The 27,497-nt window shown below is 37.7% G+C and overlaps 2 protein-coding genes across 4 annotated transcripts in view; one reads left to right on the plus strand and one right to left on the minus strand.

Moving 5' to 3' along the window:
• LOC123021545 (cytochrome b5) overlaps positions 1 to 7,386 on the minus strand; it is a 26,981-nt gene extending 19,595 nt beyond the window's left edge. The window contains exons 1-3 of one of the 2 annotated variants that reach the window (XM_044426331.1): positions 6,937 to 7,386; positions 3,512 to 3,610; positions 2,555 to 3,046 (exon numbers count right to left, since the gene is read on the minus strand). In XM_044426331.1, the coding sequence (XP_044282266.1) occupies positions 2,555 to 2,704 (150 nt within the window). In that variant the 5' untranslated portion in view covers positions 2,705 to 3,046; positions 3,512 to 3,610; positions 6,937 to 7,386. Of the gene's footprint in view, positions 1 to 2,554; positions 3,047 to 3,511; positions 3,611 to 4,348; positions 4,364 to 6,936 lie in introns of those variants that run through there. The other variant, XM_044426332.1, reaches the window with a different exon arrangement.
• CUNH18orf63 (chromosome unknown C18orf63 homolog) lies at positions 3,053 to 26,965 on the plus strand. 2 transcript variants are annotated; one of them, XM_044426330.1, is made up of 13 exons: positions 10,304 to 10,464; positions 11,215 to 11,293; positions 13,031 to 13,087; positions 14,860 to 14,971; positions 16,087 to 16,128; positions 17,580 to 17,656; positions 18,618 to 18,727; positions 19,397 to 19,493; positions 19,588 to 19,664; positions 20,725 to 20,908; positions 23,379 to 24,299; positions 25,228 to 25,311; positions 25,468 to 26,965. In XM_044426330.1, exons 1-13 carry the CDS (start codon positions 10,331 to 10,333, stop codon positions 25,540 to 25,542), a joined length of 2,049 nt encoding a protein of 682 aa, XP_044282265.1. In that variant the 5' UTR covers positions 10,304 to 10,330; the 3' UTR covers positions 25,543 to 26,965. The 2 variants fall into 2 exon arrangements, with proteins under 2 accessions (XP_044282264.1, XP_044282265.1); XM_044426329.1 differs by lacking the exons at positions 10,304 to 10,464; positions 13,031 to 13,087; positions 14,860 to 14,971; positions 16,087 to 16,128; positions 17,580 to 17,656 and adding an exon at positions 3,053 to 3,232.
• The last annotated feature ends 532 nt before the right edge of the window (positions 26,966 to 27,497 follow it).

Consider the following 27,497-nt stretch of genomic DNA (forward strand, 5'->3'; position numbering starts at 1 on the left):
AGTGGACTTTCCCAATCTGGTGCCCACCAGATGTGTCAGACTGCAACATCCATTAACTCCACCAAGTTGAAGAGCACAAAGAACCACACAGAAACTAACAAGGCCACCAACTGGCATTGCCTTTTTGTCATCTGAACCTAGTATATGGGTTCAGTTGGGGACCTGCCTTCCATGGGGAGAAGGACCTACTCAGTTTTCAGGGACCCTCTGTCAACAGCACAGCTCAGCAGTCCTCCTAACCTCTGGATAGTATGTTCATAGGACTGGAGGGGACAGGGAATTCTGCTTTTGCCAGTCCACTTGCACAGGCCTTACTCTTGAGCTAACTTCTGTCTTAATGAAAGACTAGTAGGGAACTAAGCGTTAATGAAAGACTAGCAGGGAAAGACTAGTAGGGACTAAGTGTTATCCATCTACTAGCACATCTAGCATGGGGGTCTTATACACTTTTTAAAAATTACTATTTCTGTATTCTTTCCTATTACATTATTTTACTTTTGTTGACTTTAGCCCTTACTGTCAAGGACTGAAGAAGAATGCAACCCATTAAGCAACCCTCCAGACATCTCTGATTAAACTCCCATACCAAACCGTTGGCCATGCTTACTGGGGACAATGGGAGTTGTAATCCAAATATCTGAAGACACAAATGGACATGTCTGCATTAATATTATCAGTACAGTTCTGGTTACTTGCCTTTCTTCCTCTTACAAGAAACCTAAAGTAGCTGATTCATTTATTCAGGACCCCCATAGCCACTGGCTCAGTTACCACATTTTCAGTTGACCTTGGCCCAAAAGAGATCACAAAGTGCCAGAGAGAAGTCATAAAGTGCTTCCTATTAAATCAAGTGAACATTCTTAATTTAATAAGAAATTAATCATACGTTGAGATAAGAACAAATGAAATTATGAAAAAAGAAATGGATATATAGTATAATAGTGTTTGTTATAATCCATGGTTTCAGGCATCTGCTCAGGGGCTTGAAACCAATCCATGTGGATACGGGGGTCCCCCTGTAATATATATTTATATAAAAACTAATTTACCTTATATTTGTATGCTGCCATTTTTGCTTTAAAGAACTCAAAGTGGCTTGCATAAGTGTCTATCTTCACTCCATTTTATTCTCACAACAACAACCATGTGAGTTAGGCTAGGCCAATAGTCCATGACTAGCCCAAAGTCACCCTGTGAGCTTCATGGCTGAGTGGAACTAGAATCCAGATTGCCTGTGTCCTGGTCCAACATTCTAAGCACATGACAGCAAGAATCAGTGTGTTGTCAGAATGTTACTCAGCAGGAACATGTGCTGTTTCATGTGTAGGGTTTACTGTGACTTCTTTTGGGGGAGGCAGCTTTTAAAATTCAGGATAAAAGTTACACAGTCCTTGACCTCTGACATGAGTGGACAACTGCAGCTAAAATAAAAAGAGGTTTTTTAAAAAGTCAGTTCTGCATTATTTCCTCCCTAAAATGCTCAGTATATAGTTTTACTTTAACTAAACTACCAGAAGGATATAACTTTCCTTTCTATATCCAGTAAAACTAAATGTATTAGAAATATTTCTAAAATGCTAACAAATGTAAGACCAAAATATTTAGGGCCTACATTTGCAGGCATTTTTATAAAATGAATCATGCATATTTACTTTAGAAAGCTACCCAATACTTACAAGCACACTAAATCAGCTACATTTACTTACTAAATACATACATTTCCAACACAGCATTTTATACCATACAATACAGTCTCCATTAAGAACTAAAAGAAAAGTGAAGTTGCCAGTTCATTAATCTGAACAGGAATAAAAGGGAAGGAGGATGTAGCAGTGTCAGAATACAAGGGCTCAGTCTCTTCCCTTCCTAACCTTCTGGAATACCTCTTACCTCCTTCTTCAGTGTCACAGTTATGATCTCAGAGAAGCAGCTGGGCCAGTTCTTTCCATGAACTGGGGGAAATGCAAATCCAAGCACAGATCCCTGCCTCTGACCTCAAATCTGAGAATCCTAAGAGTCCAATAGCTCCTTGGACACTGCCTAGGAAGGCACAGGATTGCTTTGTCCATTGCATGCGTACACATTAAAATATATTTCAAATCCATGCCGCATTGCATTTTTTCAGTTCCAGAAACTCAAAGAGCAATACAAGAATACTTCACTGAAAAGTTAAAAGTGTACACCACAACAACCGAAGAGATGTTTTAAAGCCATTTCCAAAGAGTAAAGAATATAAGTATCTCCATTTTTCAACCAGTCCCGCTCCCATTAGCCCCTGAGAAGACACCAGAGCTCTTGATCAGCAAGCCCAGTTCACAGCAAGCATGTTGCCAGCCTGGAAGACTTTGCAGAACATTAAGAACTACTGAGAGCAGCCCTCGCCACCATGGTGGCCTTCGTGTGTGTTGGAGTAGTAGTCCAGTATACCTGCAGAGCACCAGATTGGAGAAGGCTGATTTAAAGCTTCTTTTACCGCTTCTGTGAGTTTAGCCCTAGCAATTCTAGCAACAGAGGCGCCAAGCCAGCTTCCTCCCTCTTTCCAGCATATACTCACCTCCTCCAGAAACTTGGTGAGATCATACACACGGTTGTGCAGGATAATCCAGGTACTCTGACTGTGATTGTGCTTCTGGATCTCCTCAAGCCTGTAGTATTGACCCCGCCACGGCTCCTTCTCACACTTGTCGTTCTCAGACTTCACCATCGTCGTCGTCGCCGCCGCCGCCGCCTCTAGCCTTCTCGGGTCGCAAGACGGACACCTCGCCTCCTGGGCTCGTGAGAAGCGATAGCGAATCTTAAGCGCACAGCCTCTTACCTTGCCGCGCAGGCGCACAATGACCTTTAGCCGGCCAGCCGCCTAGTAAGAACACACCACCTTCTCCATGCCAGAAGGGCGGGGAAAGTGTTCTTTGCCGGCTTTTCATTGGCTAGCTGGAACGCTTTCGTAGAGAATTGACAAGGCGGGTTGAAGAGAGTTCTTGTTTGTTTGTTTGCTTGCTTGCTTGCTTGCTTGTTCTCAAGTTCCACGAAGCTTGCGGACTGCTTCCTTTGATAGGAAAGGACCGTAAGATAGGGCGGAAAAACTACACAGAATACCAGTGCTGACGCGCATAACTACGTATAATCGCATGGACATACGATCATGCAGGGCAAACTGCAGGGTCTTCTACTACCCACGTCTTTTTATCCTCTCTATAGAACAGTTTTGTAGTCTGCCATTGCAACATAAACAGTAAGTCCCATAGCACTTTAAAGAATTATTGTTGCATAGTTGTTAATTCATGTTAGCTGCCTTGAGCATTTTATACGAAGGTGGAGAGTGAATATTATTAAACACTGGTAGAGCCTGCTTCAACAAATGCAACTGAATCAGATGGCCCGAGCCCATATAAGTTTAATGTGTCACAAGATGTTTTGCAGCTTTTTCTATTCGGTGAGTTTAATTTAACTGTTCAACTTGTTTTATCATAGGCTTTACAAGGTAAGAAATATTCAGAAGTGGTTTACCAACCTGAGTCTGAGCATCATGGTCCGTAGCAGCCACCCTTCAGGAGTCTCTCTGCCCCATCATCATTAAAAATATCCATTACTTCTGCTGATCTTACTGTTCCTTTGGAAAAGGGTGGATAACTTTTAGTTTTGTGTCTCAGCTTTGACCATTTCACCTTGGGTGACCTTAGTGGAATTCAAACTAGTCTTGGCAGCATTGCTCTTGCCTTCTCTGACACTCCTAAACTCCCTAACTCAAGATGTACAATGAAGAAACTGAAATTGTAGATGTTTCATACCATGTCTTAATCAATTCAAATGAAGACTGCAGCCAAGAAATCATAAGACAGACTAGGAAGGGCAGCAATTAAAGTATTGGAAGATCAAGTATAAGAAATTTCATTGATTACCAAAGCCATCCACACTATTACATTCTTGTTCATTATGTATGGGGGTGAGTTAATTCCCATAGAATGACAAACCAACCGAAGGTTGTGGCTTTTGCTCTAAAGATTTCTTTAGCAAAGGCAAACACTATTCTTTTTCTTTCTCTTCTACTGTGTCACCTCTGTGCTTAAGCTGAATATCCACCACAGTAAGAGGGCCTTAGCCATGACCTGTGGTTCAGTTCCTAAGGAACATTCACCACTGTATCATGCTTTTCAGTAACAAATTTGTGTAAATAACAGCTTGTTATGATCAGACATCCTGCCCACAGATAAGCTGCAATTTCTCTGAACTGACTCCTATGGGCTTCTTCACACATTTCTTATGTATCTGTTTAATGCAGCATTAAATGCAGCACTTCTATTTAATACAGCACTGTGAACAAACGCAGAGAAAACTAACTGGACATTACCTCAAACACAAAACTCTTCAAAGGAGTAAGTTCACAAGGTCATCCAGTGTTGTGCAAAAAGCAAAGACGGATAAAGTGAGGTACATGAAGTAATTCTAACATTGCAGCATTAAAAAAATACATTGTGCCATAATAGAGATCACTATCTAGATTTAGACCTGGATTCTCCACTCCAGATTAAGTTCTAATTTTGCAACACTTGGTAGAAAAACATACAAGTAAGGCAAGTTCTTTTCGGTTTGCAGCACTTGTTGATTTTAAAACAGATTTGATTCCATATCCAGGAACAGGCTCCAAACTGTTCATGTTTCCACAGTGGACTGTCATCAATTGCTTCTTATATATAAGCTTCATAAGAACACTGTCTTAAAACTCAGATTCACTCCTTCGGGTTCACTGTCTTGCTTAGTTTCCACCTCCAATGACATTAAGCAAGGCTGCATCTTACATAGCTCCCCAGAGAAATTTCTTTATTGAGAACCCTTACTCACTCTGATTTCCATCCACCCATGCTAAGCAATAGGCATTTCTGAAGATGTATATAAAGTATAGGCAGATGCTTTTTTCACAGTTACCTGTTGGTTTGAGAAGAGCATTATGAGCCCTGGAACAATGTTGCCATAATAAACAACAGCACTGATTTTTTAAAGTAGTTGGTAACTTTGACCAAGTAGGGATTAGAACCAGATCCCCCAGTCCAGCACTCTAAGCACTGTACCATATTGGCTGTCATAAAAGTAGCAAGTTAATGACCACTTACTAGAAAAAGTTCTTTAAATATTTAGTTGCTGTCTTCTAAGCTTAGGAAGGTCAGAAGGCAGATATAAATTTTATTAGCCAGTCAGCTGATTGGAATGGTTGTGCCATATTAAATTTATTTTACACCAAAGTCAACCATTACATGCCAACAGGAACAAGGCTTTTTAAAACCAAAGTTATAGCCTAACTTTTATATGGAAACAAATGGGACCATATTCCACTTTAACTTACTCATTCTTTTATGTTATTTTTATTGTAACATTTGAGGAAGTTTTATTGAACCAACTCTGTTTGTCAAGACGTCTAGATGCCTTTAATTTATTTTTCTCTGAAATAAATGTACATGTCACTCGCATAGTTGCTAAATTTTGCATGGAAGTGATTCAGATATGCCAGGCTCTAACATGAGGCTGCACTAAAGATTATTCATCCCATACGTTTTCACTTTAAAATGTTTAGATTCCATTCTATGTGACTATATGCTGGTCAATTGACCATAATAAAGTATCTGACAGATCATCTAGAACTAGAACTCGTATATTGCATTGAAGGGTATTCCAGGTCATACCTGGAATACAAGATATTCTTGATGCAGGAGTATGGACTCTGGCACAGGATTAAAAAAACATATAGAAGCAGAACTGAATTGCACTGTAAACAAAACTACAATCAAAATGTGTGGATACCTTGTGGAAAAAGTGTTCATCTTTGTACTAATGAAGAATTTTGAGAACATACTTGTCTTTGCCACTGTATCAAAACTATTGTCAAAACAATGCAGAAAGAATGCTTCCAGATGGATAGCTGCTAATAAAAGAACCTGGCCAAGTTTGCATAATCGCAGCAGGAAAAGTGGCTTCTTTTCCCTGCCCCCACATGCCTGTCACACACTATGTGGTTTGCCTAATTACTTTTGCAGTGCACACCTTCCTATGCCATACAAAACTTTTGTGGTGAGGGGAGCCTTTGAAACCACCCCAGAATCACCCACATGCAGTTAGGTTGAAATTTTTGTTAGGTTGAAATTTTTTATTTAAATAAAAACATACTACAAAAGTTACAAAAAGGCACAAAAATTGCAACATTACAAAAATAGAAAAGTACCCCATCCATTATTTACATGGTATCAAAATGCCAAATGTACACACATTTACAGGATTCCCAAGCTTTACCACATGCAGTTAGGGTAATTAGGCAAGTCATGTGGGGGGCAGGAAAAAGAAGCTACTGTGTTTTCTCCCCCCACCCCATAATTATGCAAGCCATGTTGCATAATTATGCATAACAAAGTTCACAGAACAGTAGGCCATGTTGGCTTGTTGTGTTGTCTGATTCTAACAGCATAGTTTGCCAACCATGAACAAGCCATTCTTGCTATTATGTCTTTTACTTTTCAACAAATTTGCTGTGGAAAGGAAAAACCCAGAAGATTCAATGGGAAATCACAGGATGCATACAACTGGACAGCCACATCTGCAATACTTGTAAAATTCTGTGAATGAGACAATGTATTTGGACAATTAATGTTCACATGGAAGCATCAACATTTTCAGTTTGTGGAGAAATACTTGCAATATACAAAGTGCTCATCTAACCATACTGCACAGTATCCAGATTACAAGGCAATTGTGTGTGTTTATTGGATATACTGAGGCTCTACCGTATCAAAAATGTTAAATAAGCCACAGTATGAAAAGAATATTGTATTATTTCGCATGATTCTGTACAGAAGCAGCGAGGTTTTCTGGAATCCTGCTATTATGATCAGCATGAACAAGCCATGCTTAGGGTTGTGTAGGCAAATGATATGGGGATCTAAATATGTATACCTTTTTCCGTTTCTTGTCCTACGGTCCTCTGATGTACTCACTCTGTGTGAGTGTGTGTTGCAGTATGTCCAAACGCGAAACAGCGCTGCATTCCTCAAGTGGGAAGGGCCGACCAGCACGGCCCGCACGTTTTGCTCGTTCCTCCCGCGATCCCAGCTAGTTTCCCCGTCCCGCCCGCGCCCCACCCCCGTGTGGTGGCCGAGGGAGGAGGAAGAGGCGGGCGGGAATAAGCCCGCAGCCCCGCACGACGGGGAAAGCCGCGGGCGCACAGGCAAAGCGCTCCGACAGCTGAGACTGCGGGACACGTCCAAGGAAGGGGGCTGCCTTGTTTCCCCGGAGAAAAGCCAGGGAAGCGGGGCGATCCTCTTCCGAGCCTGCTTTGCTCCCTCTCCAGCCGCGCTCTTTCCTTCCTCGTGCCACCGCTTTCTCCCCGATCCTTGCGTCGTCCGCGCCTTCCCGCCTTCCCGCCGCGAGAGAACACCTCTTTTCCCGGATAAGCGCGTCATTTCTCCAGCGAGGTGGCTGGCTCTCGATTGGTTCCCATCATCACGTGATTACTTTAAAAGTGGAGACATTTTGGTAGAAAATCGTGTGCTTCGATAGTTCAGAGGGCCAGTTCGCTTCATGACCGAGTGGTGGTATCGGGCAGCCCTATCCTGCCACGGACCGTTCTATACAGCCTGTATTTTGAAAGGGTTCATCATCTGCCCTGCAGACCCTTCACAATACGCCCATCGGAGCCAAACTAGGCGTTAGAGCCAAATGGTATCCGTCAATGGGAATGTGGTGAACAGAGTACACACGAATCTCTGCTCCAAGGACCTGGTTCACACATGCGCATGCAGACACTGTACTTGGTTGCTGGAGCATGTGAATGGCCTCCACTGAAAAGCGGTGTCTGAGGCGATGTGAGGCAGTACAAAAGTTCTTGCGTCTATGGTGGTCCTCTCACAGAAAAATAATTGCTGGATGTTGTAGTCAACAAGTGAACAAATGCATTGCCCCGGAGTCACCCTCCAGGAGGGAACACGAGTGCAAATAAATAAGAAAACAACAGCACCAGAAGTAGAAGTATTAACATCACTGAGTTTTTGTTGCTGTTTGTTACTGTCATTCTTTTTGTATTAAGTTAATTAGTAACGGTAAAGTCTTTGGGAAAAGCTTCTTCTGGGCTTCCAGACATATCCCTCATATTAGGGTTCTTTAGTTCTTAAGAAAAGAAATCTTAAGAAAAATAAACAATGCTTAAAGCATGCAGGGCCTTTTTCATCTGCACAATTAAGTCCCTTCCATAACTTTCTGTTATTGCTATTAATCTGTTATTGCTATTACTACTATTGATTATCATAACTACAATCAGAGTATATAGCACAAAACAACAGGGATGTTCATTTAATAATATTCAGTGTTGTGGTTGAATAGAAGTTATGTTCTCAGTGAAAAGTTCATGTGTTACTTCTGTCTGTGTTTGATTTGACTGCATACAGGAGGCACTGCTGTTCATTAAACACACATGCAGGAACAGTTAAAGGCAGCTTTCTGCGCTACCACATATTCAGGAAATTCTCCAAGTGTCATTAGCAGTAATTATCCTCCCTCCAGCAACATCCTACTGAAAAGTATCTGCACGTAGATATGAACTTTATAGTAAAAAACAGTTAAGGCCTGACTTCTCCCTACCTCTGCCCCACACATACAACTCATCTCTACATGTAGTGAAAGTCCAGGAGCAAGTCCAGGCTTAGAGGTCCTCTTCTTCTCCCACACATCAGTAAAAGAAAGCAACAACTGCACTGGGAGATCCTGAATTATTTACACACAGAATATGCCTGGCACTGTCTGTTGAGCTCTGGTAGTGGCAGACACCCTCGTGCCCAGAAAAGCTAGTTATGTACATAATATGTAAATATATAAATCTAAAGATTGAAAACTTACGCATGCATGCTTGGGAGATCACTTAATTAAACAAAATAGGATTTGTTCTGAATAATCACAAACAGGATTGGGATTCCTGTTCAAGCAGTTCAAAGGGACTTGCAGAATAAGTTACTTTCACTAATGAATCTTATTAAGAGGACTGGCTCTTCAGCACAGATGATTCAGCACAGTGCATGTCGGCCACTACACTTCCTTTCAGTTTTGAACTAGTAGCATCATTAGTGATAGCACTACTAGTATCTATCCTATGTGTAAACTGCCTCCCAAGTTGGGGGTCCCATCTAGTACTATCTCTTGTTTCATTTTGGATCGTTTGATCATAGACTTTTTGAGAAAATAAATTTCAGAAGTGGATTATCCTTCTGCGCAGTAAAAATCCTCAACCAGTGTTACCTTCAACTATTGTTGATGCCTGGTAGCTGCCTTTCAGAAGTTGCTCTGCTCCCATCACCATGAATGAAATACAATCTCTTTTTGCTGATGGGGCAGCTCCTCTTGAAAAGGGTGAATGCATCTTACCCATTCTACCTTGGGCAACCCTGATCATCCAGCAACTTCTGCAGCCCACCCACACAAGGAGTCCTGCTGACTTCGGATCAATTTCTCTCCATGTTTCATAACAGTATTTGTCACAAGTAGGTGCTATATAAGTGGAACTTTCAACAAAATATTGTAGTGTATCCCACCCAATAGTAGTGATCCTTTTATCAGGGTTCAGCCAATTTGGAAAACAGTCTTACAGATTTTACCAAGTCTCAAAGGGGAAGGAGCTTCATTATACACTCAAGGAAAAATAACACCATTTTTCTTTCTCACCTTACTGCGCTGCATAAATATAAAAATTCAGATTTGAGAGTAGATGCATTTTATTTTTTTGATTGATTGATTTCTATGCTGTCCCAAAGCCAATGCTCCCTGGGTAGTTCACAACAGCATAATATAATTAAATAGCAAGGAAGAGGTTCTGAAAAGTCAGAAAAAGAAAGTATCTTCTTTCCTTTCCTTTCCTTCCTCCTGAAACATACAGACACAGAGATGCTGGACAAGGGAGCTCTTGAACCTCACAGCATGTATCCTTCACTTTCCAGAACCATTTCTATAAGCAGCTTCCTGTTTGGGAGTTTGTGTGAGTTTTGGGGCATTGGACACCCCAGTCTTTCAAGTACACACCAGTCCTCTGCCAAACTGTCAGGTTTTTGTTTTTTGTTTTTAAGGTGGAAGAAACTTCTGCATACCTAAGGAGCCCCCTAAGTATGTAGCTCAAACACATTTAATTTGGAATAGCTTTGTTGGACAGACTAATAAGCACTCAATTACCCAAGCTCACTATTAGAAGAAATAATATTACAGATGCCAATCTTTTTCAGTTGAATTTGTCTCATACTTATAACTTTGTCTTAGTCACTTTTTCCTTCTTTTATAGGTCAAATTGCTCAGTTGCAGTTAACAAAGTATCATGAATAATGTTAATTGCAAGTCTCTGTTTTTCATCAGTCTGCCTGAGCTACGAAAACTATGTGCTGTAAAGGTTACAGTGAGTTCTCAAATAGCAGAGACTGGGATTAGAACAGCACAAATGAAGATGTGCAGGTAAAGGATATATGCTTATTACATTTTTGACTGAACAAAGTATTTAGATTCAAAGTAATATGACTGGATTATAGGCATCAATGTGATCAGCACATGATTAATGGTGCAGGCTGAGATAGGGAAACCAGTTTTACCTGTTTTGCTAACTTAAAGCTTGTTACAACTAGGAGGGAATTGCAGTCACTCCGGTGCTAATATCCCTTGGCCCCCAGCCAAGACAGCCTAGATTTAAAGGGAAATTTTAAAAAAACCCCACACAAATAGTGCTATCTATGTGATTAAAGTGAGCTTTCAGAAGTCAGGCAATTGAATGCACTAATACAGAAACATGATGTTCTGTTACAGCACTACAACATATGATGTTACAATGACACTGTATACCTTCAATTTCCCCAGGTCATTTATCATTATAGACAGAAGCTTGTTGTCCTGAGCAAGAGTACTTAGGATTTCAGCACTAGTTTGTGGACTTCAGTATTGATTTTTTCTCCTCCAAAACAGCAGCAATCTAGGATAAATCTCTTTAAGTTTCATCATTTAACATTTTAATTATCTCATTTCTGAAAGCTTAAGTTTTGAGGCACTCTTTTAAAACCATTTCAGATTTCTTAACATTGATTGATCTTGTCACAACAGTGCCATGGGATGTTTCAATTTTCCTAAATATGGTGAAAAATACGCAGTTGTATAACAAGACCTCAGAAGTACTAAGTTCAATGGAACTCATAACTTTTTTAATATTTTACTTAGGCAACTCTTGCTTCTGCACCAAGATGTCCTTTCCTCACCTGTTCCTGGAACATTGAATCAAATTTCAGTGGTTATGACGGTCAGTAATAGTATTTCTGATAATTATTTTATGGCATTGCCAGAAAAGCAAGTTCTGCCACCATTTTACATGTGGTCGCCTCACAGAGCACCTGTTTTAGATATCGTTTGGTCTGGTACAGGAAAGCTATACAGAGACTACATAGGGCAACATTCACATCTAATTGTAAGTTTTTTTGCCAATTTTTTAAATTAATATGGACATGGGACTGACTCCCACTTGCTATTCAGTTAGCACAGGACCACTGGAGAGTGTAAACATCTATATCCACTTAGTTCCAATTTAATTAAGCCTCCAATGGACTGCCAGAACCCTAAAGACATTATTAGTCACAAATTGTTATATTCACTATAAAATCCAAGGAAAAGTTAGAAGTTAAAGTTAAAACTCTTTTCTCTTGTAAGTTTTGGAGCTTTCAGTTGGTGTTCATCTTAAATTGCCATGCCTTTCCAGATCACAGAAAGAGCAAGGATAGGTAATGGCTACTTTCCCTCATCATTTTCCTGTACTTCAAAAGGAAGCCTATTGTAATGTTCTCCTTTCCTTTTACTTATTCAGATGCCAAAAGCATACAGTCATACAACTCCATCACCCCACTCTATCTCTTTTTCTGGAAAGCTTTATAAATGACCATGTAACTGTCACCTTGTTATAGAAAATATCTGTTTCTGAGAGCATTCCTCTACCCAGACTAAACAATCTTACCCCATCAACAACCCTAACCCTTTACATATTTTGTTTCATTCTATCTTCTCTCTGATAAGGACATAAGAGAACTATCAGCAGAAGTTAAGGTACTTATTAAACTACCCCCAATTGGACTGTTCATAGGATTTCCCAGTGCTTCTAAGAAAATCACAAAAGTTTCTGGGAATTAAGGATAAAGGTGCAGGAGCTCAGTTTTCAGACACACTGAAGTTCCAGAACTTCACTAATGGCTATTATTTGTTTCTTTAGTTGCACCTTTTCCAGGCACTGTTTTGACTCTGTTCAGGGTGAATGAGAGTATCCAGGATCAACCAGAATAGGTGACATGCACTCCCTTGATCAATGTTTGTCAAGTGGCAACTAGGTCTTTCATTCATGTCCTTATTTGTCCACCATTATGACCTGTCTATTAGGCTTCTGCAGAAGTGGGTGATCTCTACTTATCCTGAATAAAGTCAGAAATCTTCTTTAAGAAATTACCATCCAGACTAGGATACCATTCTCCTCTTGAGGCAAATGAAATAGATTTACCATGACATTTTCTTTCTAAAGTTGATGGAGGATCTCCTACCCATGCCTCAGATGAGATTATGTCTCATTGCTAGGAGGGAAACCATTCCTTCAGTTCACTGACCACTGTTACTGTCCAATCACAGGGAGCTTTTCCTGCCCAATGGCTATGAAGCACTTGGCTGCTTTGCACCTACCAGCCACTTATAGGGAGACTTCTCCTGAACTCACATAGGGATTAAACTCCATTTTGAATAAACATAGTGCCTTTCCATCTTCCCTTTCCCTGAAACAAATACCGTTAGGATCATTTTCATGATAGAGATAATTAACAGTTGGTTATATTGGAATGTACATAGGCCATGGATTAAACTGAATTTCTTTGTGAGGATTCTTGTCAGCAATGCAACATGCATCTAATTACTCTTTGCTCCGTAGATATATTGCCTTCATTAAATGCAGTCTAACTGGAAAAACCAATGTGATAGGTTTTTGTTTTGTTTTTCTTGCTTGTTTTAGATAAATTTTTACAAATCAGGAAAATTTCAAACTTACGTAGAGAAACATGGAGCTACAGTAAGTTATAAAAAAATTACCTTCAACCTTGTTAAGTTATTTATTTAGCAGCAGCTAAAATATTGTGTTCAGTAACCCAGTTTGGTTGCTTTTAATTACCAGTTCAGTGTATAAGTTTGGTAATTTATGGCAACCCAGTTTCTACTTACTCTTTGTTCCTACTGTGGAGAGCTGCCCTTCCCCACCACCACTTTAGTGTGGAAAGATCTGTTCTCTGTTTCCTCATACTTTAGTAGCATTCGGCACATGCTTTGGGATGTGAATGGAAAGCATTTAGGACTCATATTTTGAGATATGAGGTTCTCTTCCAGGTGGACCTTTACATAAGTGCATACTTAGGTAGGATTCTTGCACATCTGAGTACTGGAGCCAAGTCTGCAATCCTTCAACAGAGTATCTGGAAAGGTTCTGAGAAGACAAGATTTAGTAATGCATCCTTGTTAGACTAACTACCTCATTGTTAGACTTAACTGCTTGTGCAAAGAACCTACTTTGTGAAAAATGTATATAAGTTCTCTACAGATATTAGCAGAACGATGTAACCTTGTGATCTTATGAGCCATTTATTACAGGTTCTCCTTACCCAGCAAGCTTAAGTAAAAAATAGGGCTGTAATGTTACATAATCATTAAGTACAGCATACATCATTATTAATGTACATATGTGCATACATCATTACGAATGTATGAATATAGTCAATATACATATGTCTGCTTGTAGACTCTAGAAAAACTCGGTTCAGAATTCTGTCTGGGCCCTGATGAGCAAATAAACATTTCTCAGCCATATTTTTCTGTTGGAAAAGGAGAATACTTGTAATTATTCTTCCTAACTACATGGACATGAAGGTAAGCTAAGTAGGTCTGATTAAACCCTTCAGACATAAAACAGTAAATTATTAACATAAATTAGAACAATATGTGACTTTTTAGTTTTGGAATATTGGTGGTATAGTCGCTGCTGCAACTGTTATCATTAGTTCATGATTTAATGTTCATTGTTTTCTACAATTGATTCTTGCCCTTTATATTATATATACTTTTTCACAAATGAATGTGGAGCAGCAGAATATGAAAAGGCCATACATCAGACTTGTATCTATCCTGTTGCTCTTTTGCTTTTAAATATCCTTATCTTTGGCGGTTTAACAGGTTGGACTGGTTTGTATACATTATGTATCATGTATGTCATGCTCAGATACTACTGGATGAGTTCACACAACATGATAAGCTGCAGTGCACTGTGGCTGGTCGTGCAGTGTGCTCTCCCAAGGGACATTTTATCAATGGGAGTCCTGCATGTTTTGCATGCTTCTGAGACGCTAGCATACTGGGGATACTTGCACAACTGAGAGTTCAGTTGAAGGAATGATCCCTTCCCAAAATAATCAGGATCCAGTTACAAAAGGGCAGAACAAATCTCGTTTCCCAAAGAAGAATCACTATAGGCTTTGCAGCTTGTAAGGGGGAGAATTACTTATCTGTATGCTCAGGGGGGAGTGGGCAGGGTGGGTGCCTGTACCTGAATTTTGTGAGCAGGTACTGCCCCGGCCCATTATCTACCCCAGGTTCTGTGAAAGGAATGCTGGACTATATAGGACTTTTGTCTAATCCAGCATTGCTCTTCTGCTGTTCTTATTTTTGTAGGGGAGAAGGATGTTCTGAATTGGTATAGGGCAGCTTCATATACTATCAGTTTTCCAAATGAAATGATTGTGTTACTTTGAAAGAAAGCCTAATTTTTAATTCTTTTCGGTTTGTTTATTTTATTAGATTGCAATGCCAGAGAGAGTTATCCCAGTTGTCTTTCAAATTTGCCTTTCTTATACACTTATAGCCAAACTTAGTCCTAACTGGAACCAGGTTGGTCATCTGTTGATACAAGGTATCTATCTGGAGTCATTGACAGTCACTGTCATGTTACAGGGTTACATATTTGCCCTATTTGCCATACATTGATCATATCATTTTTTCTTTTGTTCTGATAATGCTTTTAAGTGTCACATTAATCTGAGTAATGTCTTATAATTCAATAAGAATGTATAATTGTATAAGAATTATTCTTATAATCTTATAACACAATACCTAATGGATATATTTGGGATTGCAGTCAGTCTTCTCTTCCCACTCCACTGTCCTAATTAGGTTGAGAAAGGAAAGGGGAAAATAATAAGTTGAAAAGATCGTATGATCCAATAACTGGACATTGCTGAGCTAGGCTATGTATCTATCTTCCTGCTTTCACAAAGGAAGAGAAATACAGCATAGTTTAAAACAGGAAACCTTTTTTTCTATTTTATCAGCCACATTGCTTACTCACCACTAAATAGTGTAAATCTTACTAAATTGTATTTGATGTGAGAATGTTATATTTCTAAAAAGTAAACACAGGGCATACAGTTCAGAGAAAGTGAAGTCCTTTGGTGATAGAAAAACATTTAACATGAGTATTAAATTCCTAGTATTTTAAAGAATGAATACATAGCTAGACCTATGTCTTGTTGTTGTGCTAAATTAGTAGTATGCATAATGTTGAGGATTTAGGCAGATAGATTAGGCTGTATGATTTCTCAACAACATGCTGCCTAGTACAGGTTGGTTAGTAAGATAATTGCTAGACTGTTACCAGAATTGCCCAAGCTCAAAACATACTCTAACCAAAGATTATTGCCAGATGGAAGTAATCCCAAATTCAATCATTCTCATTCAGAAATGCAAATACTGTACATTTTGGCTGACTTATATATTGTGCTTTCATTGAATTTCATATACATAAAGCTTAGTGATAGATTTTTCTGAAAAAAATAGTAGGTGTATATCTCTTGATTTTTATTAAGAACATTTCAGCTATAGATTACACATACTTTCATTTTTCAATGCATAAGAGCATAATTTTGATATAAAACCTACACAAATTAAACCACCTACTTTTCTAAGATGCTGATTTATAAATATAATTGTGAACTGTATAACTTGTACCAGTTTCATTTTTTCTTTAAGGGAGAGGTTTTCTATCACAACTCGGAAAACAAAATGCAGTTAGTGAGTACAATATTGATTGAAAAATATATTTATCACCCTTTCAGGACCAAGAATTATCCTGGTGATTTGTGTGTACATGTCACTGGCTCACAAATATTGGTGCACTAAATTCAGCCTTACAGAGATGATACTCAAAACCCATGCCAGGTTTTCCATGTTGAAACCCAGTAAATTACTCTGCATCTTTAAAAACATGACTTCTTAGTCACCATGGAAGCGGATAGTGCATGGACATAGTGCATGGATTGCTAGAGGGCAAAGAAGGGATGTAGAAAACAAACCAAGGCTTGTTTCCCATTTGAGTCCCACGCTTGGGCAGAGATACCTAATGGCAGGAAGATATGACATTCCTTTCTCTGTGTGATTCAAGCTTTGTCTTCTTATCAGCCAGTCTTTCTTGCTTTCAGTTGTTGTTCAGTATCTCTGTTCATCATTTAGTTATTAAAGCTGTGCTTTGTTTGCCTTGCACAATATTTTGTGTAGTTTTGTTTATATGCCATCATTTTATTGCAAAATCCCCAATAGTCTCCTCCTTATTTTATCTTCACAATAGCCCTAGTGAAAGAGACTACTGATAGTCAATGACTGTCACAAAGTCACCTGGTTAACTTCTTGGCTGAGTGGAGGACTAGAACCTGGATCTCCTAAACTCTATTCCAACACACTAACCACTGCATTGCACCGGCTTTCCAATATTTATTTACTGCATTTATATCCCTCTTTTTCCCTGAGTAGAACATGTAATTCCTAAGTGGTCTCACATCCAAGCATTGCACAGTTTCTGTATGGTGGCAGCCTCATGTGCTTTCAGATCACAACCTGGGAAATATGTGATTGTTATTGCAATACAAGTACCATGCTACAGAAGACCACAATACAAGTACAGAAGACAAGGTTATAAAACTACCTTTAATGTATATGTATTATCTTGAAAATTAAGCTTTCCAGAAGAAAGTTAGGACCTATTATCATATTATATGCTAAAGAATGTGAGTTAGGTAGCTGGTAGTTTAATCATGTAGCATTTATAGCAGCAGAACATTTAATAAGTAACTAGCAAGACATTCTATGATCAAAAGAACAATTCAATAATCCAGATAATATGGCCACACGTACACTGGTGTTTACACCAATGTATATGTTTGGGATCCTATACTCTCCTGGCATGTCAAAAATACACAAATATACAAAAAAAAAACAGTGTAGCAGCAATGACAAAAAGAGTCTCTAGCAACCCTATCACTACCCTTTTGCTAGGGAAAGTTCCCTTGCCACAGAGAAATTGAGCAATAATTTGTAATAAGGAAGTGTTTAACCTCTTGGATTTCTCAAGTTACTAAGTGAATATTGTTGTCCTGGGACATCCTTTAACAATAAAATGATGCTTTTTTACATCTGAAGATGTTATGGGGAAAGAGACAAATATAAATGTGCTGAATGTTGTATTTCAGTTATGGAGATCAATTCAACAGAAACTCAGCTTTGCATTAGTGTAGAAGTTTGTAAAGTACAGCTACCACTAGCAGAGGTAAAGTAGTAATTCAGGCTTCCCCGCTTGTATTTTACTGCCCCTTGTTGATTCTAAGGTTTGATTCACAGAGTTCGATGTGAGCCTCCTAACTGCAGACAGAGCACTTCAGATCAGAATCATTAAGACATGGGAGTCTAGCATTACAGAACTGAAGAAACGTTTCTACCCCACTGCTTAAATGAGATTTCTCCCCCTCACCCCGCCAAGTATTTGCCCCTCACTGCATGTAATGGGGAGGAATTATTCAGCCAGCTTCCAGGCTGGCATAAATTTCCACCCCATCCCCCCACAATATCCAGCTACTGGAACTGGGGAAAACCCAAGGCCTCTCCCAGTTGACCATTGTCACACTCCCAGTTTCACTTTGTTTGTCTTTCCTGAATTCAGGGAACTCTGAATTCAACATCAGAACTCTGAATTCAAGGAGGTAAGGGCTGTGGAAGTGATCTGAGATAAGATCTCCCCCTGCAGGGACATACCTCTCTTAAACTTCAGAAGGGAAAATTAAAAAAAAAAAGTTGTGGCCCCTAGAACATTCCCGCAGGGACGATAGGATTGCAGCATTAAAGCATTCATTAAGTTATGTTATTGAAGGAAAAACAGATCCTATGTTGCATATTGGATTAAGGATTCCAATCTTAATCTGTAAGGTTCAATAATAGTTTAATTTAAACAATTGGTCTCACAATAAGGTACTTGCAATGAATTTCTTCTCATCATTTTGTAAAACTTTATGTAGGTTCTGTAAAAACAGAATGTAAATCCTAAAACACTTAATGTGATTTTTGAATAAATTTTAATAGATTGCATTAGTTGTAGTGAATTCTACATAGATATTGGGTAGATCCTTTTATGGCATGTTAATTATTTTAATACATAATGCTTCCTTGATTTGTATGTTTATATATACATCTGAAAAATTACCATATTGATATCACTATACTTTTTCTAATTTCAGCTAGAAGATTTTAATATTTCAGCAAACATCTTAAAGAAATTCAACAGTAATAACAATGTAGTCATCCAAGGTTGTTCCCTTTTAAATAATTGGTGCTATGTCTTGCCAAGGTATGTTTTTATGTTTTGACAAGAAATGGTATTATGATGAGCAAAAGTTCTTCTGTAATATTACCAGTGATAGGAACCCAAGATAAAAATACTTCATAATCATAGTGAAATTAATGTTTACTTGCACCCACATTAATATAAATTCAGAAAGGACAAGCAGCATATATAATGTCATTCACAATTCTTTTTACTTTTGAAAAGGTGCTTTTCAAAACCCATATTCTCCTTACGTATTATTTTAATCTTTTCAACTTTCCAGATAAAACTGATTCTTTCAGGGTTTCCTTACTTAAAAACTATCAAACTACAGATTATATTTGCAGTGACGATTGTGTTTTCAGCTTCTCCTTTCTTTATCAGAGTATGACTTTAAAACATCAAGATTTTATAGCAGAGATTTCTCACTGTGTAATTATTATAAACAGAGTGTGACAGTTCCATTTCTGATTCCCTCGCCCCAAAATATGCAAAGTGTTTTATTACTGAAATAAAATGTTGCCAATGTTTTTCTAGTGTAGCTGTCTCTTGGGGTGATGAGACCATAGTATTGCCTGGTCCATCTCACTCATTTCTGTCACAGAAATTACTACTAGAAAAGTATGTTTCCTACTGTGTTATATAGCATGCAATTACTATTTTTTCTAGTATGTTTCTCTTACCTCTGCATAGCATGAAAATGGGTCAGATCATAAGCATCAGTCATAGAATTCCATCTGATTCTCCCTTTCAGTCATACAGTGATTTGCAGCTACATTGGGAAAAGCTGGTAAGAGAATATCCACATATATAAATTATTTGCCATTCTGTTGTGTGACAAATTCTTCACATTATGATATTTTATGTATATATTTTGTCTTTAGTATGGCTATATTCTCCCAGAGGATCCCCAGATTTATTGCAGCATTTACTTCAAGATGATAGGGGAACAATTATTTACATATCCTTTATATACTTTAATCATGTTTATTTTTTGTATTGCTTACAGCTGAACTTGCAAATATGCTCCTAAAATACAGTTTTTTATTGAACATTTGTTGTTCAGTGAAACAGTATATGATTTCATCTTCTTTCAGTTGTAAAGATATATGTTTGAATGGTTACACAATCAGATTTGTGAATACGCTATGCTAAAAAGTTTACTGAATACTCCTGCAATCAAATTTATGTGCCAAAGAAGTTGAATTCAGAAATTATACAAACTGACATATCAATTACATGTAATTTTGACTTTGTTTTGTATAATTTATCCTGATTTTGTTACTCACTAGGAGATATATGGAGGTGTGAATGGCATCAAAGTCTCACTCCTAACCACTAGAAAATTCAGTTTATTAGCCTTCCTAATTAATGTGATTTCAGCAGGTATTGCCCATGCACCTTTTTCAGGCATGTCTTTACAATTATAAAGGCCAGAAATTTACTTTTAAAATAAATTAAAAGCTGTATTTCTTAGAAAAAGAATGTGGTGCCCCAATACCACATTATTATACCCTTTTCTGTGCATATCCAAAATTGCCAAAGGTACAAAGCCCTGAGTCCTGCATATACTGCAACCACTTTTCTTAGATGTTAACTAATATGCAAATAGAAACCACTTATATGTTGAGTCTGAACATATGTGCAAATGGCCTCAAAACACTAAATAGTTACCATGAGCAGTTAGTGGTGTGATTGCATTGGGGCAGTTGCATTATTGCAGACTGGCACTTTCAAGATTAATTAATGCTGAGTTATCGCATGCTAAATGAGACCACAAGTCAGTGCAAGATGCAGATATGGCCTCAATCAAATTACCTTGGGCACAATTCCTTAAGAAAGTCTCCCTTAAGAAAGTCCTACCAATTAATATGAACGCTTTTGTATATTTTCTATTCACGTAAAACGTGCCTTGGGCCTCGGCAGATCTCTCTGGTAGACTGTGTCCACTATCTGAACATTCTCTTGTTTCTTTATCCAGTCTTTGCAAAAAATTATTTCAGCCCTTAATGCCAATTCAGATATCCTTTCAGTTGCATCAGAAGTCAGCAAGTGCAGTACTTTCCTAGAGTAGATTTAGAAGGTGTTTTAAATGCTTTTATTACTGATCTGAAGACTGTCTTTCCTCATATATGTGGATTTCCTCTTAAGATGACAAACAAAGCATTATATGCCACAAAAGGTCTTACGCAATCATCTCTACAGGTAAAGTCAATTAAAAGTTCCTGTTTACGGGCATTTAACTGATAGGACTTTGGAACAACTGATTATAATGACTTTTGCCATTATGGTACCAAGACACCTCCCCCCACAAACTATTTTAAAAACATAGCTGGAGTGTATGAGGCAAATGAAGTATAAGATTAAATAACTAGAACAGGCCAAGCACACATGTAGTCAACACCATTTTTGCTCTTATTTCTGTCATGATACCTGCAAATGCTTGTCTGTCATAAATTATTCCAAAAGACTCAAATAATAAGGAGCTCTGAGCACTATGACTAATTTGCTGCTTCTCTATGGAAAACAGTGCTTGTGTTTGCAAGCAGGGCAAAATAATGTCTTTGGCCACAGACTCAGAGACTGATCGTTGTTCCATTTATATGCGCTTCAGTCAATATTGTACACTGATGCCAACAGCATTCCTGCAGAAATGACAGCAACTAACTACAGGTTTGATCTCAGATGGAACTCCAGCTATCTGATATTTCAAGACCTCCCACAAGAGGGCAGGAAGCTTAGCAGTCTTAAACAATAGCTGTATCGTATCTGTCCCCAAAATCAGTGCTTAATGTTTGTTCCTTATTAGTTGCTTGTTTAGTAGCAGGGTTGGGCAACCTTTTTGGACCTATTGGATATTTATTTATTTATTTATTTATTTAAAGCATTTTTATACTGTTTGATTAACATAATGCTCTCAGAATGGTGTACAAAATGTAATTAAAATGTACCAAATACAATAGTTGAAACAGTTTAAAACAGACTCATCTGTTCTAAAACATCCCTTTAACAATAAAATGCAACAGATGTATACAACAAACAATGACAAGCAATACATAATAACAACTATTCCACATGTACAAAAACAATTTAAAAGCCAATATAAAACCAAATATCAACAATTAAAATGGTGGGAAGATAAAGTTGTAACCTGGTACCAGAACGTATATAGCATCAGTGTGAAGCATATTTCCTTGGGGAGATGATTCCACAGGCAGGGTGCTGCAGCCAAGAAGGTAATTTTAAAAACTTTTTTGAGCACCACCACAAAATAGTTGCCATAGCAGGTGAAGTTAGTCACAAAGATTTACTCGGAGAAGGGCTTTCTCTGCAGTGGCGCCCAATCTATGGAATGCGCTCCCCATCATTATTTGTTTTTCAGCGCCAGGCGAAGACCTTTTTATTCAAATGTTATTTTAATTGTTAATATTATTTATTCATTTTATTCTTTGGCCAGGGTGACTTAATTTATATTGTTAATTTACATTATTCTATTGAAGTTTATTTATGGTTGTGAGCCACCCCGAGGCTTCGGCGAATGGGGCGGCATAGAAGTCTCCTGAACAAATAAATAAATAAATAAGATTTTAAAAACCTGGACAGAAGCCTAATACATACAAACTGATATACAAAATGCAAAAGGAAAAATAAATAGGCAAAAAAGGAAAAATAAGCAGCTGCCTCTTAATTGGCTGGTGGCAGTGGAAAAACCGTGGCTTCCTTCACTTCTGTCATTTTAGGACACCTGCAGTTAACACAGTTTTAGGAAAGTTGAAATGGATGCTTTTCCTAGAAGAGAACAAAGAATGGGAATTAAGTACTTCTCTGGTCGATGGATGGATCAAGTTGGTCTCCATGCTGTTCTTCCTGGGACAAAGAGAATTTCGCCTCACAATGGCCCTTAGATTTCAGAGAGTTCTGGGTAGTTCTGGAAGAGAGTTCCCAAATGGAGTGATGAACTAGGAAGTTAACATTTGAGGCACTACTATACTACAACATGGTACTACCACCATGTAGATGGCATCTATTTCTTAGTTCTGTCCCTGCCAAGCTATCTTCCAACAGTACTATTGTTGTTTATGTGATAAGTTAATACTGGGAGAACTCATAAGGGCATCAAGTAGTGTGTGATCATACCATCTTTACTATTTATCCCGCAACATGACCAAATACAGTAATATTGGAGTGATTATCTATCTGAGGTCTACTTGTAAGTTAGTCATGAGTATGTGGACATGTAGGCCAGAATGTTTTTGTCCAGCATTTGGTATGAGGTCATTACATGCAATAATAATTTGACTATGGAAACCACTTGAGCAAATTTGTGTGAGTACTTTGAAAGTGAGTACTTTGTCAAATCTTGTATCCAGAAGGAATAGGATATCCACATTTGTTAGAACTGGGGTTCCCATTATCCGTATGCAATCCCCACATACTTCTAGATTTATCACTGAATCTAAATCATCAGGTTGTGCCATTATCTAACTTTGGTCAGAAAGTTTTCTGCAATATAAAGACCTTATAACTTACATTTGCCATTTTTATTCAGTGTTTTATTAGTCCTGAAAACAATAATTGATTAACATGTCACTTTTTGTGTCATAAAATGTACTGTGTACAAACTAGTGCAAAACTAATACACTGAAATTATTATTATTGGTTTCTTGTATTTTAGAAAATAAACTCTAAACCAGTCAATCTCACTGGAAACAGGAATTGCAAGGTTATATTCAGGCCTTCAACATGTGATTTAGAAAACAACCACAAGATGGAGCTTAAAGTCAACTGGCCAAAACCAGACATTTTCTCTAATCTCAGTTTACTAGCAGAAGATGAGAACACCAAGGCAGAGCAGGGAGGAGTCTGTAGTAGGAAACAATGGAAAACTCCCAAAGAACCTGCTTTGCTGCTGAACTCAGAAGAATCATTTCAAAAGTCAAAGAATTATTTTAAAAAAGATTCTACCAGGATCATACCCATTTTCAAAGGAAAGTTCTTGCAGATGGATAAACAAACTGTACAAACCATCCATGGAAACAAAAAGCAGAATGTTCCACAATATTCACCAAAAGTGATGACAGTTAACACAGCTGCTGAACTGCCTCTATTCACATCTAGTGCACATCACATTAAAAAGCCATTACATAATGGATCATTTAAAAATGTTACAAATAGAAATGTTCTTAATATGCAGGTTGAAAAACCACGTGCAAATTCTATTACGTTTTCACTGAAAAGACAAAAGGAATCTTTGGGGCATTTGCCAAATATTGCTTCAACTAGTACAGTAGTTTTAGATAGGAATTCAAGTAAAATCAAATCCAGAAGGCTAAATTCCTCTCTGAAACCTGCCTGTGATGGATCAATGGGTCATGCATCAACTGTTTGTCAGCATTTGGATACACCTGCAAATTTCAGCACAATCCAGAGTACAGCGAGCACTGAATCAAAGAAACCCTGCCTCTTCCTATCTCACTCAGAAAATCCCAGGATATTTATGAATAAAAACCAAAGTTCAAATGAAGAAGCAAAGAGAAATGCTTGCAAGTTAAGCAGAACAGTGTGCAATGGAGGCAAAAGAGAAGCTCTAAAAGAGGTAAAATTGGTAGTGGAACTTTTCTTATCTCTTGCAGCTATTGAAAACAAATTTATTTTCCTTATAGTCAAAGCCCAATCGACTAATTAATACTTTCTGACCAGAATGTACTATAAGTATTAGATGTTTTGGACCAAAAATGTTCTAGAAGTTCCATTACAGGGACATTTATGATACTATGGAACTGTAAACCAATGGCAGGATAACTAGTTTTGTATTTTAAAGGCACGATCCTGTTCATGTTTAAACAGAAAACTGTCCTACAACTTCCAGCATGCCTCAACTAATATATCTGGTTGGGGTGGTTGGAAGTGGTTGGATGTTTTCTGTTGTAGCCTAATATATTAAAGACAAATAAGTTGTTTCATTGTAAAGATATGAATTCAAATCATATTTACTCCAAGACATAAATGCACTGGATATCTGCACCAAACAGAAGTAGCAAAGGGATTTAGTAACTAACAAATGCTTTAATGAGATGACAAGGAGAAGGAAATTGCAAATATTGCCATATTCTACATAACATAAAATGAAATAAAACCCATCATCCTGAAAAATACTAGTTTTATAGTAATTTTTTAGACAGGATGCTACTTTCTGTCTCATATTTTGATTCTCTGTATAGTTATAATTTTGACTGAAATACTTCGTTTATATTTAAAGTAATATCCTTCAAGTCTGTAGTCTAAAACATCCTGGCTGGGGTTTATTTTAAATCACAACATTTAGATTGACAACTTAGACATTTTGGTAATCAATTAATAATTATTCATATGCTGTATGCATATTATTCAGCGACTAAACATAAAAGTAGGTAGCAGACAGGAATTACATTTGTTGTTGGCTCATTGTTACTCAGTAAAAAGTGCTGCAGTTTTCTTAAATGTAAATGTAATTTGCTTTAATGTTTTAATATGCTGGCAGGAAGAAGGGAGTTATTCAAAGCCCAAGAAACCAAGAACCAAAAAGCTTCCAAGCTAGAATAAGGATACATTGGAGGGAAAAAAATCAGGTAAAGGAATACCCTATAAGGGTTTTTTAAATAGCACTAGAACAAATACATTCATATAGTGCTTCTTGTTTCTTACTTCTTTTCATAAATGAAGAGTTACATTCACTTTTACAGAACTAATCAAATTCCTAAAAGTTTTCTTTCATTCTGGTTCAGAGACTCATCTACACTCAAATGCACAAACAGATCTCCAATTTTCTCAAAAGACATGAAGAAACCTGTATGTACTGATGAATGTAGGACTCAATTACTATGACCTACAACACTAAACCATAGTTTAAGTACTACATGGATAAATAGAAAGGAGCCTACCTACTGGGTTCAAACATTCCCCTTTCTATTCTTCTTGAACAGTCAGTGTCATAAACCAGAATATTATTATGCGCTAGCCAAATCCTGGCTTGTTATGTTAAAACCAGGCATTGTAGTTTAAACTATAGTTTGCTAAAGCAGGACAATCTAATAATCCATGGTTTGGAATTGGCTACATAATTAATAGGGTACTGCACACTGTTATTTGTTGACTGGAGCAATGCCCACTTGATCTCATTTGCTCCCTGGATCAAGTACCTACCGAACCTTCCACCTAACACTAGTAAGCTCCGCTGAAACTGTTGAGACTTAATGCTGAAACTGGAGATAAATGTTCCCTTTTTTCAAAGGGGCCTAGTGTTCATGGGGAAACACTTTCAGCTCTAATAAGTAGAGTTTGCAGGTTTATGTACTGTATGCATTGTTTCACAAACTTGTAAAGCGGTTGGATATACGGGAACAATAGGCCAAATTAATGTGTGTATGCCCATGTAACAAAATGAATGTAGTATGAGTAACAAAACTTCTGTCAAATAGCTTCATCTCTCTTAAAAACAATAGTCTGTCTTAGGCCAGATATGCCCAGGAGTAGGGTTCTTGTCTCTGAACCACCAGCCTTCATTAGCATATTATCATCAAGTTCTCTGTGTTTTGTCCCACAACATCCCTTTGTAAGCCACTTTTGTATTTGCATTATACACTGCAAAGGATTTTCTGGCTATGTGAGAATTTATTTTGAAACAGTGTTTTGTTGTTACAGGGAGAGTGCAAATTTTAGAAGATTTTCCTGGCACTTGTCTCAGAACAGTTATTTTGATAGTTTTAATCAGCTTTTAAAGATACTTTCTTCTCTTAAGGATCCAATTTTGTCAACATACATTTATGATAATGTTAAATTTCAAAAGAGAAAGACTCCATAGTCATAACCCTGCTTTTCCACAGTTAAAAGTTGAAATACATTTATGAGCCTGTGAATCAAAATACAAAAGCTTTTCTTCAAAACTTTAATTTATTTTTATTTATTGTAACTGTTCTATTAATAAAGTTCATTTCCTCTGAAAAAATGGTTAGAAAAACTTGCCTGCATGATGGTGTGTGTGTGGGGGCTCAAAATTTATATTTTGACCTTCTAAAACAATGGTGCTTTCTGTTTAAACAACTCATATTAACTCTTAAATGTCACTAATTCTGATTTGTATATGCAGTTTTAAATGTGGCAAATATAGGTTCCCAGCATTATGAAGAGGTGTTTTGAGATGATGTTTGCATTATAAAAATGGATATCCTCATCCATGTGTTATGAGTTACATTTCATTAAACAAAGCAATTGTAACATTGCATTATTATGGCTAATTCTCATTAAATAAAGGAATGGTCTAATGGTCTCATTAAATAAAGGGATGTTAGAAATAATCTAGATACAAATAGCACTATGCATTTGTATGTACATGGGAAAGGGATGAATAATTACTTCCAGAGACAGACTTTCATGCCTACACCATCCCATGTGCTTCCAAACAAAGTTTATATATACTGGTATCTCCTCTCTTTCCCCATGTGCTGAGATGGTAGAGATATTAAAATAGTATTGCCTCCTCTAACCAATTCATTCACAATGACTGAGGTATATTTTATGTCCCAAGGGACCAGTCATCATATCTATGATAAGTGGTGTCCAAAGGAGTGTCTGGTATCTATACATAGACATCTGTGTGTGCATGAGCCAGAGAAATAACAGTGGGTGCTCTCCAGTGGGTAGCTAACTCTCAAACATTTCTAGTCCAAAATGATGCACTGGAAGATGGATTAACAGTGCTGAAATCAGGCAGGTTTCAGAACTAGGTTGTTTCTCCATGTTATATGTTTAGTTTGGT

This window comes from Varanus komodoensis, unplaced genomic scaffold (assembly GCF_004798865.1).
Source record: "Varanus komodoensis strain SLA01 unplaced genomic scaffold, ASM479886v1 scaffold17, whole genome shotgun sequence".
Classification (NCBI taxonomy): Eukaryota; Metazoa; Chordata; class Lepidosauria; order Squamata; family Varanidae; genus Varanus; species Varanus komodoensis.

Bases quoted from the DNA above. Each gene is read 5' to 3' on its own strand.
- CUNH18orf63 (XM_044426330.1), top strand. From the start codon at position 10,331: ATGAATAATGTTAATTGCAAGTCTCTGTTTTTCATCAGTCTGCCTGAG. The intron at 10,465-11,214 runs GTAAAGGATATA...TATTTTACTTAG, and splicing joins GCACAAATGAAGATGTGCAG to GCAACTCTTGCTTCTGCACC. The intron at 18,728-19,396 runs GTATGTTTTTAT...ACCTCTGCATAG, and splicing joins TGGTGCTATGTCTTGCCAAG to CATGAAAATGGGTCAGATCA.